This window comes from Rhodnius prolixus, unplaced genomic scaffold (assembly GCF_049639745.1).
Source record: "Rhodnius prolixus isolate KJV_2025 unplaced genomic scaffold, Rpr scaffold_9, whole genome shotgun sequence".
NCBI classification, from domain to species: domain Eukaryota; kingdom Metazoa; phylum Arthropoda; class Insecta; order Hemiptera; family Reduviidae; genus Rhodnius; species Rhodnius prolixus.
In genome coordinates, this window is record NW_027411604.1 from 5,822,195 (window position 1) to 5,839,942 (window position 17,748).

The 17,748-nt window shown below is 34.0% G+C and overlaps 1 protein-coding gene across 11 annotated transcripts in view; it reads left to right on the forward strand.

The window, feature by feature from the left end:
• The window catches only part of Rbp6 (RNA-binding protein 6), a 1,109,038-nt gene that overhangs the window by 554,746 nt on the left and 536,544 nt on the right, over positions 1 to 17,748 (forward strand). For all 11 annotated transcript variants that reach the window (XM_074128249.1, XM_074128251.1, XM_074128246.1 and 8 more), the window contains one exon: positions 13,172 to 13,256. In XM_074128249.1, coding sequence (XP_073984350.1) covers positions 13,172 to 13,256 — 85 coding nt within the window. The remainder of the gene's footprint in view (positions 1 to 13,171; positions 13,257 to 17,748) is intronic.

The following is a 17,748-nucleotide window of genomic DNA, read 5'->3' on the forward strand; positions in this document are numbered from 1 at the left end:
TTTTAGACTATTTACATGTGGCTGACCTAAACTCTGAACTGAGCGAGCAAAAAATCCTATTTGAAAAACGAAGTGGTCGTACCCGTGATGCGGGCGATTTTGGTGTAACACATGATCCTCTGGGTTAAGGGAATTAGTTGGTGTCGATTGTTGTCGGCGAACGGGCTAACTGGACGCTCCAAAAGCATCCCAATTTCCTACTAAGGAAATCTTTGCCAAGAAGAGGAGACCAAAAAGAAAAAGAAGGCTTTAAGTTTGGAAAACTGCTCTAAGAAAACATGCACCCACATGCATTTTCATGACTTTTAACTTTTCAAAACTAAGTGAAAATCTTTTTTTCTCCGTGATTGGTCTTTCATTCCATGAGAAAAAGAAAAAGACATTGATTGAAATTTCCTTGATAAAAACTGACGCGATTCATTTTCAAAATGTTTTTCATAATTATTATTGGGAAATAGCCACTGAACTTTAGACACATTGTATAAGGGAATTGCATAAAGTTGGCTTTTAAACCATTGGGTCCAATTAGTAGGAGAGATTTTGTCGGTCCATACAGCATCTCTTAGATCATTGCTGGCTCCCACAAAAAGATCAATCTCTTTCTCTCTTTCTTGTTGTTTTCTCCTTATATCGAGTAATCGTATAATTTGTACTTTGTTAATTGAATTACCATGTACACTTCATAACTTTTCTCATATTAAATACTCTTATTACAAAGAATCAATTCCATTGTACAATGTACCTAAAAAATAATAATAATAATTTCATTGCACGAGTTCGCATGATTATTTCAACATAAGTACTTTGTTATGTACATACATAATATATCTATTCACAGGAAGATAAATAAATATATATTATACTAATATATATATATATATATATATATATATATATATATTAGTATTTTCTTAAGTAAAAAGCAAAATGAAAAGTACACATTTCTATTCCAACGCTTTTCACTTTATAATAATAATAATAATAAAAGAAAATTAAACGGGCTTTTCCCCACAATTATACTAAGTAGTAGATTTACTTTGTAATAAGACCAGAGGCAAGTCTAGAAATTTTTAAGAAAAATGAATTGCCCAGAAACTTAATAATTTTTTGTACTTAAAGTACTTTGAATAGCAATGAACTTACCCATGGTTTACTACAATAGAAACATGCACAGAATTACTGGGACATTCACAAGCTATGACCAAAAACTAGCTGGCAGACTTCTGGCTCACATTTTGAACAGTGCCACATTAACCACCTTGGTGAGCCTATTAAGAAAACTTAAACAAAGAGATTGAAGAACTGTAAAGGGGTAATTCCACGGATCTTCGTCACATTTGAAAACATGAGGGCCGAAAAAATGGATGAAAATATGATTTTTGGATTGTGCTTCTGGACTAGATTTACCTGAATTTTTTCAGATTTTTTTTTCAAGGTCATTTATTGTTTATAACATTTTTTATTTATTAAAAATATGAAAAATCAGAAATTTCAATGAATTTTTACGCCATTTCTGGCCAATAAACAAAAAAAACATCCCATATAAAAAGTTTGTGTTTTTGTCCAAATTTTTCAAAAATGATATTAGTTTAACGTTTTATACAATATCTTTATTTCTTATTTGAAAAAACACTTTAAAAATCGCAATTCCCAGAAAACGCCACCTTCTATCAGGCTGAAATTTGGCAATAATATTGGGTGTACATTCCAAAAGACACATACAAATTTTCAGAGTGGACCGCCTAGTAATGCCTGTTTTAACGATGTTGTGACTCCTTCTGTAAGCATCGCTTTGTGATGGGTGAAGCTGCAATTGCATTCAGAAGACTAGAATTGATCACTTCAACTTCATAGTTTCTGTCGTGAAAAGATTTGTCACTTCCAACGGATTGCTGTGTTTGCAATGAACCGCCGTTTTCGTCTATCTCATAATCATCCGCAATTTCTTGCTGCTGTCGTTCATCTTAGATCTCCATTTGCTGGCCTTTTTGTTTTTGCAAAGACAGAAAAGTTTCTCGGTCTGCAAAAATGTTGATAACAATAAAGTAACTGACAACATAACTATGTGTACCATAAACATAACCTCAAAACCTACCTGTGTCATACAATTTCTTCCTGCACTCATTACACAGCCGACCTCCCAGGTAACTAAACTTTTTTTTCAAAGGCTTCGAGGGTTTTCTCAATTTTGTCTTGATCAGGTGCCGATCCAAACCGAATGGATTGGAACAACGGTCTAAATGTTTATAATCTGAGCGACTTGCCAAACTCTTTCGTGCGACTTTTTTTTCTTTTTTGCCTTCTGTGTGTTTCGCCGAACTTTCATTTTCCTTTTTCAGAGATCAGACTAGATCGCAATTATTCCAGCGCCATCTACAATGTGTTGCCATACGAAAAATAACAGGCGGGGGAGGTTTCAATCGACAACTGTAGATGTCGCCATATTTAAGTGTTATAAAACTTAAAAATTCGTTAAAACCAGCATTACTAGGCGGTCCACTCTGAAAATTTGTATGTGTCTTTTGGAATGTACACCCAATATTATTGCCAAATTTCAGCCTGATAGAAGGTGGCGTTTTCTGGGAATTACGATTTTTAAAGTGTTTTTTTCAAATAAGAAGTAAAGATATTGTATAAAACGTTAAACTAATATCATTTTTGAAAAATTTGGACAAAAACACAAACTTTTTATATGGGATGTTTTTTTTTTGTTTATTGGCCAGAATTGGCGTAAAAATTCATTGAAATTTCTGATTTTTCATATTTTTAATAAATAAAAAATGTTATAAACAATAAATGACCTTGAAAAAAAAATCTGAAAAAATTCAGGTAAATTCTAGAACAGAAGCAGAATCCAAAAATCATATTTTCATCCATTTTTTCGGCCCTCATGTTTTCAAGTGTGACGAAGATCCGTGGAATTACCCATAGGCACTTAGTGGAGCTGGATCATACTTAATTTGTAAATAAGTATAATGATTTACAAATTGCCTTTACAAAAAAAAAAATAACTGTATCCAATACATAAGTTCACCTACTTTAATGCGTAAAATATATTACAATTGACTTTATTCAATTTCCGCTATAAAGAAACCATTTCCTCCTAAAACTAAATACCAAAGACCAGTGGTATTTTCAGTAATTTTATTACTCAAATTTGGTGTTTGTTTCGTACAGTTTTTGGAATTGTCTACATTATTTAATTCTAATTAATATTTAATAGATTGTAAGTTGGGAAATGGCTCTTTTTACAGATCAACCTCCCTAAAAGTGCATTTAATTGCATTTTTCTTAAGAAATTCATTAATGTTGTACCTACCGTTTATCATCCCCGCCTAATCGTGCAAACAAAGAAGTCTGCAAAAAAATTTAACTAAAAGAATTTAAAGAAAAATAAAGCGAAAGAGATGCCTCTGGTCTGCAGTAGTTCAAAATGTATACTATAATAATAATGATTATTTTTTTTTTAGAATAATATGCATTTTATTAGATAATGCATTCAGTAGTGGATATACAGTTTTTTGTACTTAGATTGTAGCTCCTTTTCTTTTTTTTAGATTTTGTCCAAATTATGATTATTTTATTATTATTTTTATTATTTATACGTGGTAGTAAATCCACCTTTTAATTGGTTTGAAAACTATTAAAAGTAATACGATAATTGCAGGTTAATTATTATTGTACAAATTGATATTTAGAAAAAAAAATAGGTGTAAAGCATGACTGGGCACCTTTATTTACCAAAGAAAATTTTTGGAAACTTATTTAGAAAAACTGGTGGACATTTTCTTTTTTATTTTTAATCTGGAACTAGGTAAATATAGCTAACTGTATTCCACAGGAATTCCATGGATTTAATCCTTATTTTGGCATTTAAAATATATGAAAGTCCCGTGTTATTGTCACCTAATCAAATTTAAGCGAAATATCATATCCTGAACATAAGGCAAATTTTTTTTTTTTTTGGGTTTCGTTTTCTTTGAGTAACGGTGGAATCATTTTCCGATTTGTGGAAACTCAAAAACAGGAAAATAAAGTGATAAAGGAAAATGAAGAGAACAAAAAAAAAAAATGATTTGAGGAGAACTTTTATAAGTTTTCTTTTTCTAATGTTTTCTGCCATTCGGGCGATAAACCCGATGAACATTTGTGCAATGTGTTGGTTTCCCTGACGGTGGGTAAGGCTTGCAAATCGTTTTAGAGTTGCTCATAATCAGATCGTAGCTTTTATTCTTCGTCTTCTGCTTCTTCTTCTTCGACTTTTTTGGTGAAAATATAACAAAAATAGTTTACATATGTCTGGGTACATTCTATTGCAGATGGGTGGATGATATACGTAGACGTAGATCAGAACGTAGAAAATAAAAGAGCTTTGTTATTTTCTGGAAATAATGGAAAAACCTCTTTGTATACTTATTTCTTATTTTCCTCTTTCCACTTTGCCAGTGTTGCAACAGTGTGAAAATGGAGGGAACTTTTAGGAGGGGAAATGTATTTCCCTAAGCCTTCTTAGCAACTGACATACCAGCGCAATGTGCGGAAATATACACACAGTCTTATTGGTGTTAGTTGTTGGTAGTGGAAAATTCGTGGTGCATTTTAACTGTGGGACGAATCAAAGAGAGGGTGTGTGTAGAAGAGAGAGAGAGGGAGTGACAAAGATAAGAGATGTTGATGGAAAAGTGCAAGAAAATGTAAAGAAAAAGAGTTTTTTAGCCTCCTTCACCATCCTTCTCCAACTAAAACCGCTACTTGGTAAGTTCCCTGCCTGCCAAAACGTCCTGGTTACATGGAAAACTATCAGAGATGTGCTCTACTCCATTAGGATCCCACAGAGCCTGTCTTATAGAATATTAATGTGACAGCTTACCATCGCCGTGTGCATTCTGAAAATGTGCGCCACCCTTCTACAATCTATTTCTATACAGGCGCCCCAGTTCTAGACACTTAACTTGGGCACCACGCTAAGTCCTAAACCTCTTTTTTGTTTTTTGACTAAGTTGTAAAACTTGCGTTTATAGTAACTGTTGTGAATGTAGATGTTTGCGAATTATTTTGCTAATTTCATCAACTTTTATTGCGTTTACAAAATGAACGCCTCAATAAACATTTAATTTTTTATTTCCTTTCAGTAACTAACTAAAGACTAAACTAACTGTGACTAAATTGCTTCTAAGATACTTTCATTATCTTAATCCACTCTTAAGATTAAGATTAGAAAGCGGGGCCGGACCTGCGCCCCACGGCACCACAGCCACTAGAGGCTTATTGTGCCTTCTTCCCCTTTGAGTCTAATATTTGAAACCTTCCCCTTCTAAAAAGGTTGAGGACTTTCCCTACCAGCTCCTTCTGCGCTACTAACTCCTTTGGCCTCGAAAGTTCCAAAGTTATCTTAGCGCAGCCTAATCCACTCTCAAGAGGAAGTAGTATTTTTGCAGATTTTATTGCATTCTCACGGGAAATGCACTTTTTGAACGTAAAAATGTAGGAAATAATTTTAGGAGTCGTCAGTTAGGAAAATTACCACTGCCTCACGAAATTTCCTCAGCTCTCCAAATCGTTTGAGGGTGACTGCTCCAAAATTATACTCTAGAATCTCCATGGAAGTTCAGGTAAGTAAAGAAAAGCCTACCTCCAGATAAACCTAAAAGTGAAATTCCAAATTGAGAAGTTAAGAGCGGAAAAACTACGTCGTTAGCGGCTAATTCCAGGGGAACGCCGAAAGATTGAAATTTTAACTAAACAACTCCCTGATTCCATCATAAGTGAGGGTTTATTCTTCTTTAACTTTTGATATTTTACCGAGTCTCTGGGAGAATTGCACTGAATCCTCCGAAGCCTGCATTAATCAGAAAAAGCTACTTATTCCGCATAACATGCTCATGCATGTCACTTTAGTTGGAGGCCTTTGTCTTTGTTAGAGCTTGCCTATGACAGAATCTGTATTATAATAATATCTGTAGTAAGCCCAGCTATCTCAGACTGTGGAATGATAAACGCAAGTTTTGTTGGTTAGTTCTTTAGTTGGAAGTTATTTTTGCTTTCATGAGTAAAGTAATTGCCTATTTTTTCAGGCGGGCTTTACGTACAACTACCAAATTAGGTGACGTGGATGAAGCAAACATACTTTACTGCAAATTTCTCATATTAATCATTAAAGGTATAGACCGAGCAATCTAGCCTACCGCAATACATCTTAGCTTTACATGTGTCCTAGCTTTCATGAGTGAACAAAACCAAACATTTTAATTAAATTTTTTTCCAAATCCCAAATTTACTGCTATTTTTCACAACAGGTTCGTGATTATTTTTTCCTACCTTCAATAGTTTTAATGTAGGGATTTTAAAACCACTTATAACAATGTTTAGAATGTGTTCTGATATCACAAAACATCCAAATTAGCCCTGTACTAAATAAATTTTTCAATTTCTTTTTTTTAGATTACTAGTGACGTTTAAGATTTCTTATAGATCAATCTATAGATCTTTTAAATCAAAAATCTGATAGTAAATCAATTGCACACTAGAAGAATACCCGATAGTTATTAATTTATATATTGCTGCAAGAAATCAGGGGACAATTTTGAAAAAACCTCGCATATGGAGAATTAATCTAAATACAGCGTTTTATAGAAGAAAAATAGGAAGTTTTACTAGAAAATCCAATAGAACATTTTTCCTAGAAAGAAATCTTTCTTATCTATTCGATAGTATTATATTTTATAGTGGGTCGGCGTGGGTGGCTTCACGTTCACTTGAGAGTATTCCATCAGATATTTGCCATTTACTCTACATTCTACGATATCCCTTGGGGATTTTAAGGTCTAACAGGAGGATGTTGGCTATATTGTATAACAGTGTTTATATATATGTATATAATACAGCTGAGGAGGTATGTCACCCATATCCCTCCAGACACTTGGGACCAAATAATAATATTATCTCTCTTGGTACTTAGTCACTTCATTGTGCTGCACAGTATCTCGTAGTTATTATTGCATTAAGTTATTAATATTGTAAATTATTTAAGAAAATATTTATTATAATTGCGCAATACTTTAAGCACAAAATTTGTAATAGTCTAGATGAATTCGTAAAAAATTTTTCTAATTTTGATGGTCTTTTTAAAAACCGTTAAAGGGCTTTCTCTTAAAATCTTTCTAGAGAAAAACTTAGAGGTTTTGCCTTATTTCACAATCACTTTTTCTAAAGCCTAAGTTGACGAACTTCTTTCAACTTGACCTGATCGAGCATTGGCCATAATATTAACAAACAGCAGCATTACAGTGAAATTAGGAGACTATTTCCACTTTTTCCTCTAGTTTTTACTTCTTATTTCTCAAAATAGATCGACCCAACATGTAAAATCTAGCATTGCCCTTAATATTAACTATCTAATGCAGAAACAGCAGCATTACAGTGAAATTAGGAGACTATTTCCACTTTTTCCACAAGTTTTTACTTCTTGTTTCTCAAAATAGACCGACCCAAGATCTACAATCTAGCATTGCCCTTAATATTAACTATCTAATGCAGAAACAGCAGCATTACAGTGAAATTAGGAGACTATTTCCACTTTTTCCTCTAGTTTTTACTTCTTATTTCTCAAAATAGATCGACCCAACATGTAAAATCTAGCATTGCCCTTAATATTAACTATCTAATGCAGAAACAGCAGCATTACAGTGAAATTAGGAGACTATTTCCACTTTTTCCACAAGTTTTTACTTCTTGTTTCTCAAAATAGATCGACCCAAGATCTACAATCTAGCATTGCCCTTAATATTAACTATCTAATGCAGAAACAGCAGCATTACAGTGAAATTAGGAGACTATTTACACTTTTTCCACAAGTTTTTACTTCTTGTTCCTCAAAATAGATCGACCCAAGATCTACAATCTAGCATTGCCCTTAATATTAACTATCTAATGCAGAAACAGCAGCATTACAGTGAAATTAGGAGACTATTTCCACTTTTTCCTCTAGTTTTTACTTCTTATTTCTCAAAATAGATCGACCCAACATGTAAAATCTAGCATTGCCCTTAATATTAACTATCTAATGCAGAAACAGCAGCATTACAGTGAAATTAGGAGACTATTTCCACTTTTTCCACAAGTTTTTACTTCTTGTTTCTCAAAATAGATCGACCCAAGATCTACAATCTAGCATTGCCCTTAATATTAACTATCTAATGCAGAAACAGCAGCATTACAGTGAAATTAGGAGACTATTTCCACTTTTTCCTCTAGTTTTTACTTCTTGTTTCTCAAAATAGATCGACCCAAGATCTACAATCTAGCATTGCCCTTAATATTAACTATCTAATGCAGAAACAGCAGCATTACAGTGAAATTAGGAGACTATTTCCACTTTTTCCTCTAGTTTTTACTTCTTGTTTCTCAAAATAGATCGACCCAAGATCTACAATCTAGCATTGCCCTTAATATTAACTATCTAATGCAGAAACAGCAGCATTACAGTGAAATTAGGAGACTATTTCCACTTTTTCCACAAGTTTTTACTTCTTGTTTCTCAAAATAGATCGACCCAAGATCTACAATCTAGCATTGCCCTTAATATTAACTATCTAATGCAGAAACAGCAGCATTACAGTGAAATTAGGAGACTATTTCCACTTTTTCCACAAGTTTTTACTTCTTGTTTCTCAAAATAGATCGACCCAAGATCTACAATCTAGCATTGCCCTTAATATTAACTATCTAATGCAGAAACAGCAGCATTACAGTGAAATTAGGAGACTATTTCCACTTTTTCCACAAGTTTTTACTTCTTGTTTCTCAAAATAGATCGACCCAAGATCTACAATCTAGCATTGCCCTTAATATTAACTATCTAATGCAGAAACAGCAGCATTACAGTGAAATTAGGAGACTATTTCCACTTTTTCCACTAGTTTTTACTTCTTCCTTTTCAAAATAGATCGACCCAAGATGTACAATCTAGCATTGCCCTTAATAATTACTATCTAATGCAGAAACAGCAGCATTACAGTGAAATTAGGAGACTATTTCCACTTTCCACCAATTTTTACCAATCGAATTGTTTAGGAAGTTTGTTGGTTGTATTGGGGATCAATGGGCTTTCTCTTGTCTTCCTTGTTCTACCTTCAGGTCCTAGGATCCTCAAAGAATTGAGTATTCTAATAAAACTTAAATATAATTATGAATGTGATCATTATTATCTGAAGAAATAATTCTGAAAGTTTTACAATAATTTTTTTAAAAATTAATTAAGAAGTTTTTTGAAGCATAATTTGAAGAATACAATTTACCCAGTTAAGTGCACTTGTGCTCCAGTAGAGTGCTCCAAGTTCTGTAATGTTTATAGTTAAGAGATTTCTAGTTAAGTCACTCTATAATTCCATCTATTTGCTAGTGCTGCCATTAACCATTGTCTATGGAACTATTACTACTAACTTCTATTCTATTAGAATATTTTATTGATTAAACATTTCTATTAAACTTTTAAGATCAAATCAAAAAGCTGTAATTTTCTCTCAGGTTATTAATTTTATAGATTAAATTTTGAATTAATTATTGATGTAACAATCATTTGAAAATATTTGTAACTGTGGTTACTTTCCAATAACTAATAATCAAATAAAATCTAATGAATCAAGAAAAAAGAGATAATATCTACTTTGATATTTTCCCCACATGAAAAACCTACTATTCTTTGAAAAAACATGAAAATTTTGTTAAGTATTTAATTATTTAAAACTTTTTAATCAAAGTGAAATTTGCTGTAATCATTGAACTGGCAATGACTTGTTTCAATTTATAGAAAAAAAGCTGTAAACGCTATACCACTTAGAAAGACATTGTTATTTTGAAAAGAGACAGGAGAATTTATGGTATAAAGAAGGAGTGGTGCTCCAGGTGTCTTTTTCGATGTTAAGCAAGTATTCGATAGGGTATGGCAACTTGGACTGAGAATGATCCTGGAGTAGGGTAGAGAATTCCAGTTGAACACCTACCATTTATTCCTAGACTTTAAATTGGCGTACGATAGTATAAATCGAAGCCAGCTCTACCAAGCAATGACGGACCTTAGCATTCCAACTAAGTTAGTGCGCCTTGTTGCTATAACTATGTCTTCTGTCAACTGTGCTGTGCGGGTTCAGTCGGATATCTCCCAAAACTTCCAAGCTTCTAATGGGTTGAAACAGGGTGATGCGTTAGCCTGTTTATTGTTTAACTTAGCTTTGGAATGGGTCATTAGAAAATCCGGAATACAAACCACCATAAGTCTATAGAACTCCTCGCGTATGCCGACGATTTCGATATTATAGGAAGATCTGCCGATGTTGTAAGAACAGCTTTTGTAGAGATAGAAAAGGCTGGCAGAAGTGTGGGCCTTCGTGTCCACGAAAGTAAGACCAAATTTTTAGCAAATGATCAAAGGTTTGAAGGTCCCCTTAAAGTCAGCGGCTACACATTTGAGAAGGTCGACAGCTATGTGTACCTGGGATCTCTAGTAACTGCTAATAGTGACGTCTCGAGCGAGATCAGCAGGAGGATCATATCCGCGAATAAGTGCTACTTCGGCCTTTATAGGCACATGAGAAGTAAGTTGGACAGGGCAACCAAGCTAAGAATTTATAAAACTCTTATTCGCCCTGTCCTGGTATATGCCTCCGAAACCTGGACAATCACGAAAGCTGATGAACAACGCCTTTTAATATTCGAAAGGAAAATACTGCGTAAGATCTTCGTCCCACAATACGTGAGAACATGACTTGGCGTCGCAGAACGAACAGAGAGCTGTTTGCTCTGACAAAAGAGCCGAATATTATAGCGTTAATTAAACTAATCAGACTTAGATGGGCTGGACACGTCGCAAGAATGGCCCATGAAGAGATCCCGTCCAGGCTACTACAGGAAGTCCCTGACCGCAAAAGGAGAGTTGGGCGTCCGAAACTGAGATGGTATGACAGCGTGACGCAGGATGCCAGGCAATTATTGCGAACTAGGAACTGGATGGCGGCTGCAAGAGAGAGGGACAACTGGCGGATTAAAATCGAGGAGGCCAGGACCCAACTAATTGTGTGTGTGTGTGTGTGTGTGTGTGTGTGTGTGTGTATGGCAACTTGGAAGCCGTTGGAAACTCAAGGGCATGATTCCCTTTCGCTTTCTTCTTCATCTTGAAGTCCTATTGGTCTGTCCGATATTTTTAAGTTTGATTCGGGACTTATTCAGCTAGTTATAATACTGATTTGGGTGTTCCTCCAAGTAGGGCATTAGAAATCATCCGTGAATTGTCCTTCTAACCATTGAAGATGATACCAGCTATACCAGCCTCCTCAATTTGATACAATAATTCTAGGCAAAATCCATCTCTTTTTTTTTTTTTTTTTTTTTTTTTTGAGGAATGGTTCCAACAAATTGAGTCAAACATAATCCAATCAGAACATTAATTTCTCTCTAAGCCGCCTCTATATTATTCCTGCTCACAATTTGGGCCTCTTTCTTGGGCATTTTCTAGACTTGGAATCTTTCACATAAACGAACAGAAGTTAACACGATGGTTTGTTCAGAGAAAAATCTACTCATCCAAAGATACTAGTACCACAACTTTTAGCTTCTAAGTATCTTTGGAATTCAACGAAACCTTCTAATTGTTCAAAGATTTCAATCTGATCAGTTTTTACAAACTCCATACTATAAATCGCTAATGCTCATTATGTCAGTGTTACTTGACTTAGGCGAATTTTGAACGACTATTTGAACTCTATAAATGGAAGTTCTAAGTCTTTACAACAACGTGATGAAATCAACATTTCTGATGATGCAATCAAAAAGATCTAAATTTAAGTATAATCAATAATGAATCATAGAATAAAAGCAGTCCCTTGATACGATCAATCAATCGTTTCTTCCAGAATAATTTTTTAAGTTTTATTGATTTGACTTTTTTAGTTCTTCTAACGATTCTTATGGACGACGGCTCATCGTCTTTTTTGATACAATCGTATCTATTTCTGTCTCTGTGTGAAAGAGAGCTTTTATCATCCCATTCTGGTTGGCAAAACAGCTGTTTTCTTCCCAGCTGTTGGACGATATTTATTGGTTAAAACTTCTTTTTTATTGGCAAGCTTATTCAATTCAGTTAGACGCATTACTTGGTGATCTTAGCAATCGATAATGGCAATTAGTGATTACTAAATTTTTTTATTGTTACAATTGTGACATTTTTTCTTAATCTTCTAAAATATGCAATATTATTTTAGCCCGTAATTCGTTAGTTTTCTGTTCCTTTTTTTTTTTTAAAAAAAGTAATAATATGAAAGGGAAGAATTCCTAAATGAATTCCTGTTGGAGTACTTTAAAAAAATGTATTTTTTGTTTCGTTATTTTTAAGCTTTTATTAAAAAAAATTCATTTTTATTTCAAAGAACTAGCTCTGTTTAGTGCTATTATTTTTGGTCAACAAAATTTTTTAGAGACATCTGTTAGAGATCGTTAAAATTGTTAACTTATTATTATTATTGTTATTATTTATTTTTAGATTACATATATATAAATATATATGTGTATATATTCATAAAAATACCTTGTATTCAAAAAAAATTGGAGTCATGTTTCTTGTTTAGAATTTTTGAACTTTAAATAGGACAGTAGTGGAATTTAGTGTAGTTTCAAAGCGAGTAAACTATAATAGTCAATACACGAATTTAGTGAAATTTGGTGCTTTTTAACAAGCAAATTATTTGAAATTTTCTAAGCGCCTTATTTTGTTAAATTCAATTGAATTTAGTATTTATTTCATTTTCTTTTTTTTTTAATTTTCCTTAGTTTTCCTGTGCTGATTTTCTTTTTTTTTTTTTTTTGACATAGTTGTTTGTGTTTACCTTATAATTTTATTAATGTATTCTCATGTTTTTAGCACCATCACCATAAAATAATAAAGTAGCAATTGTGTAGTGTATTTATATATATAAATTATTGTAATGACATTATATTGTAAATTTATTACATAAATATTTTAGGGCACTTTTAGAAAAATAATCTAGGTACATTTAGGGTTTCTTGTTTTTTACAGTAAAAGATTCTTTTTTTTTAATTTCAGTTTTTTAGTATTTCTTTTATTTTGACTAGGAACTTCGCGAAGTTTTGTTGTTTCTTTACTAGTTTTTTCTTTTTCCAGGGGATTCGGGTTCATTACGTTCGCCGATCCGTCAAGCGTTGACAAGGTTCTGGCACAAGGAACACACGAACTGGACGGGAAGAAGGTAATTATTGAATTGTTATTAATCATTTTAAGAAATTTACCTGTACGACCACTTGATGGTCCAAATAGAATTTACTTCCGTTTTTATCAAGTACCGGATGTATTTTGTTGTGAAAAGGAAGATATACCTAAAGGCTGGATATTTTAGGAAAAAAGTAAAGTAAAAGTAAAGTAATCGCCTATTTTTTCAGGCGGGGCTTTACGTCCAACTACCAATTAGGATGTCGTGGACGGAGGTGACTAGCAAACATACTTTACTATAAATTTCTCATATTAACCTTTCAATAAAACCCAAGGCCCAAGACCGGGAATCGAGCCCAGTATCACAATGCATATTAGCTTTGCAGGTCTCGCCTCTTGACCGCTCGGCTACCGTGGCGCCTATATTTTAAGAAATGAATAAGTGACATCACTCCTTTATTGGTCCAGCTCCTGCAATAGACATCAGTGATTCTCAACCATTGTGCCGCGAAAGTTTTTGAAGTTTGCCGCCCAAATTTTAGAAATGCAAACAATAAAAATTATATATATTAAATGTAGAAGACGATATGAGAGTAGCATTATCATTTATACGACCAAATATAAACTGTAATTATCAAAAAAAAACATCAAGCTCAAATTTCTCATTAAAAGTATTCTTAATTATTAACTTGTAATTAATCCCTTAATAAACATATACTGTTGTTTTTTGTAGTAACATATTATTTTATTTTATATTGAAAATAAACATACAACTATTTTACACAGTGTATTTTGGATAAATAAAATACTTATTTTGAAATTGTTATAAAGTGTGCCGCGGCAATAAAAAGAATCACTGCTCTAGATTGATTCCATCAATTGACGGCATCACACATACCTCTTTATTAATAAGCTTGGTGCATTGTTTACAAGTCTAATTGCAGATTATAGTTACAGAATAGTCGTAAGTGGTACAAATTCCTGTGCGTTCTGAGTTCCAATGTTCCAGGCACTCCTTTTCCTTTTTACTAGCATCTGGATATTAGTCCAACGCGTAACCATTAAGGTTGGACCTTGGAAAAACCCAGTGGTACCGTTATATGTTTTTCTGGGACATCAGTTATTCCTCCACCTAGTTGCAGTCTTTACTGTACGATGTGATTTATTAAAAAAGGATAATGGGCAGGGCCGGATTTTCCTATAGGCTAACTAGGCTTCAGGCTAGGGCCTCAAGATCAAGAGGGGCCTACATTCAAATTGTTAGCAAAATTAAAATTACACTATTCCAAAAAAAAAACAGTGAACACTAAAACACTGAACCGAAAATAAGCAGAAATTCTACGCATATGACTAATAAACAAACATAAAATATAATTTACAAACTTAAAAATGGGAGGTGTAAGGGCCTCATAAGTGGAATAGCCTAGGACCTCTTTTCATCTAAATCTGGCCCTGATGATGGGTTACATACCCAAAGATCGATTTTAGTAAAGTTTGTGTGGAAAGAAAAGGAGAAAGCTCTTATTTATCTTCATGATTCATTGTTTAAAGATTGAGGGAGATTTGGTTCTTAGGATCTTACATTGTGAAAACTCGGCTCAAGTCGGAAAAGCAGGAAATAGCTCTCCAGTTTCGGGCAATTTTATCCTTTTTTTGTTTGGAATCCTGTGAATCCTAGATGGTTTTTGGCGGTCTGGATTATTGTTTTAGGCTCGATTTTTATTGCTCTGCAAGATCTTTAGGGTGTTTTTCTTTGATTAGGAAACCCAAGGAAACGCCAAGGTACTTGAAGGAGTGCCCTTCTTCTTACGAGTTTTCTATTTGAGCCATCCACTTCGGAAGCTTCTCTTGAAGAAAAAAAATCATCGTTTAACGAAAGAAAAAAAATACTTAGTTGTTTGTTTAGAAGTCAATTTATTTTACTACTATTACTAAAAGGAAATAGGTTGTTTATCGCGTACAAAGAATTACAAGTAGTTAAAGTTTAGGAAGAAGAGGAATATTATTACATCCGGTTTAGTTAGAGATAAAAAGAGAGGAAGATTAGAAGTAGGGAGCCCGTTAAAAAGAAATGGTTTCCAGGAGTTAGAAAAGTGGTTTTGCCGGAGACATTAAGGCCCCAGTGTGGCGAAGAAAGTGGTACAAACTCTTGTGGGTTCTGGGTTCCATGTTCCCAGACACTACCTCTTCCTCCCCCTTACTACTAGCGGCTGGTGGGTATTAGTCCAACAACGCCTTACCATTAAGGTTGGATCTTCACTCAGTTAAGTGCCCCTTAAGAAAGTCCTTCTTCTACAATGTGCAATACACCCCCATACCAGTCGATGTACATACTCGTACATCGGGCCAGCCAACAATTCTGCTTCTCTAACACTTGATATCGTAATGTCTATTTATACTTAGAATGTCCTTCAAATGGGCGGAACTCTTTTTTTTACCCTCCTCACTTCCTAAAACGCATTTCCTGCACAATTTTAAATTATTCCTTTCTCTGATATGCTTCACTTTTTATTTCAATTATTGAGGATAATCAACTTTTACTCACCGGCGATCAATGGGGCTTTCTTATCACGTTTTTGTCACATTTTATCCATCAAAATACGCGTTTTATTTCCTGTTTTCGGCGAAATTGGTGATTAAAGTACGGCGAATTTCCTGCTTCTTTTGGATCTGCTTTAGAACATCCGAACAAAGAGGATTAACTCCTTTCATCTCCGTCCAGTTCACCATTGTCTGAAACTCATCTTCCCAGCTAAACGATATAAAATTTGCAATCCAGGAGTTTGATGCTTTGCCTATTTCTACCGTATCAATAACTTTCACACTCATTTCTAAGGCTTAACTAAGCCTAAATACTAATTCTTCTAGGTTTTTGTGTGTTGGGACTCACCCTATTGGAGGAAAAAAGTCTCCATACTAAGGTGTTTGATGCTTTGCCTATTTCTACCGTATTAATAACTTTTACACTCATTTCTAAAGGGTTAACTAAGCCTAAATACTAATTCTTCTAGGTTTTTGTGTGTTGGACTCACCCTATTGGAGGAAAAAAGTCTCCATACTAAGGTGTTTGATGCTTTGCCTATTTCTACCGTATCAATAACTTTCACATTCATTTCTAAGGCTTAACTAAGCCTAAATACTAATTCTTCTAGGTTTTTGTGTGTTGGGACTCACCCTATTGGAGGAAAAAAGTCTCCATACTAAGGTGTTTGATGCTTTGCCTATTTCTACCGTATCAATAACTTTTACACTCATTTCTAAAGGGTTAACTAAGCCTACATACTAATTCTTCTAGTTTTTGTGCGTTGGACTCACTCCATTGAAGGGAAAAAGTCTCCATAATGAGGTGTTTGATGCTTTGCCTATTTCTACCGTATTAATAACTTTTACACTCATTTCTAAAGGGTTAACTAAGCCTACATACTAATTCTTCTAGTTTTTGTGTGTTGGGACTCACCCTATTGGAGGAAAAAAGTCTCCATACTAAGGTGTTTGATGCTTTGCCTATTTCTACCGTATCAATAACTTTTACACTCATTTCTAAAGGGTTAACTAAGCCTACATACTAATTCTTCTAGTTTTTGTGCGTTGGACTCACTCCATTGAAGGGAAAAAGTCTCCATAATGAGGTGTTTGATGCTTTGCCTATTTCTACCGTATTAATAACTTTTACACTCATTTCTAAAGGGTTAACTAAGCCTACATACTAATTCTTCTAGTTTTTGTGCGTTGGACTCACTCCATTGAAGGGAAAAAGTCTCCATAATGAGGTGTTTGATGCTTTGCCTATTTCTACCGTATCAATAACTTTCACATTCATTTCTAAGGCTTAACTAAGCCTAAATACTAATTCTTCTAGGTTTTTGTGTGTTGGGACTCACCCTATTGGAGGAAAAAAGTCTCCATACTAAGGTGTTTGATGCTTTGCCTATTTCTACCGTATCAATAACTTTTACACTCATTTCTAAAGGGTTAACTAAGCCTACATACTAATTCTTCTAGTTTTTGTGCGTTGGACTCACTCCATTGAAGGGAAAAAGTCTCCATAATGAGGTGTTTGATGCTTTGCCTATTTCTACCGTATTAATAACTTTTACACTCATTTCTAAAGGGTTAACTAAGCCTACATACTAATTCTTCTAGTTTTTGTGCGTTGGACTCACTCCATTGAAGGGAAAAAGTCTCCATAATGAGGTGTTTGATGCTTTGCCTATTTCTACCGTATCAATAACTTTCACATTCATTTCTAAGGCTTAACTAAGCCTAAATACTAATTCTTCTAGGTTTTTGTGTGTTGGGACTCACCCTATTGGAGGAAAAAAGTCTCCATAATGAGGTGTTTGATGCTTTGCCTATTTCTACCGTATTAATAACTTTCACACTCATTTCTAAGGCTTAACTAAGCCTAAATACTAATTCTTCTAGGTTTTTGTGTGTTGGACTCACTCCATTGAAGGGAAAAAGTCTCCATAATGAGGTGTTTGATGCTTTGCCTATTTCTACCGTATCAATAACTTTCACACTCATTTCTA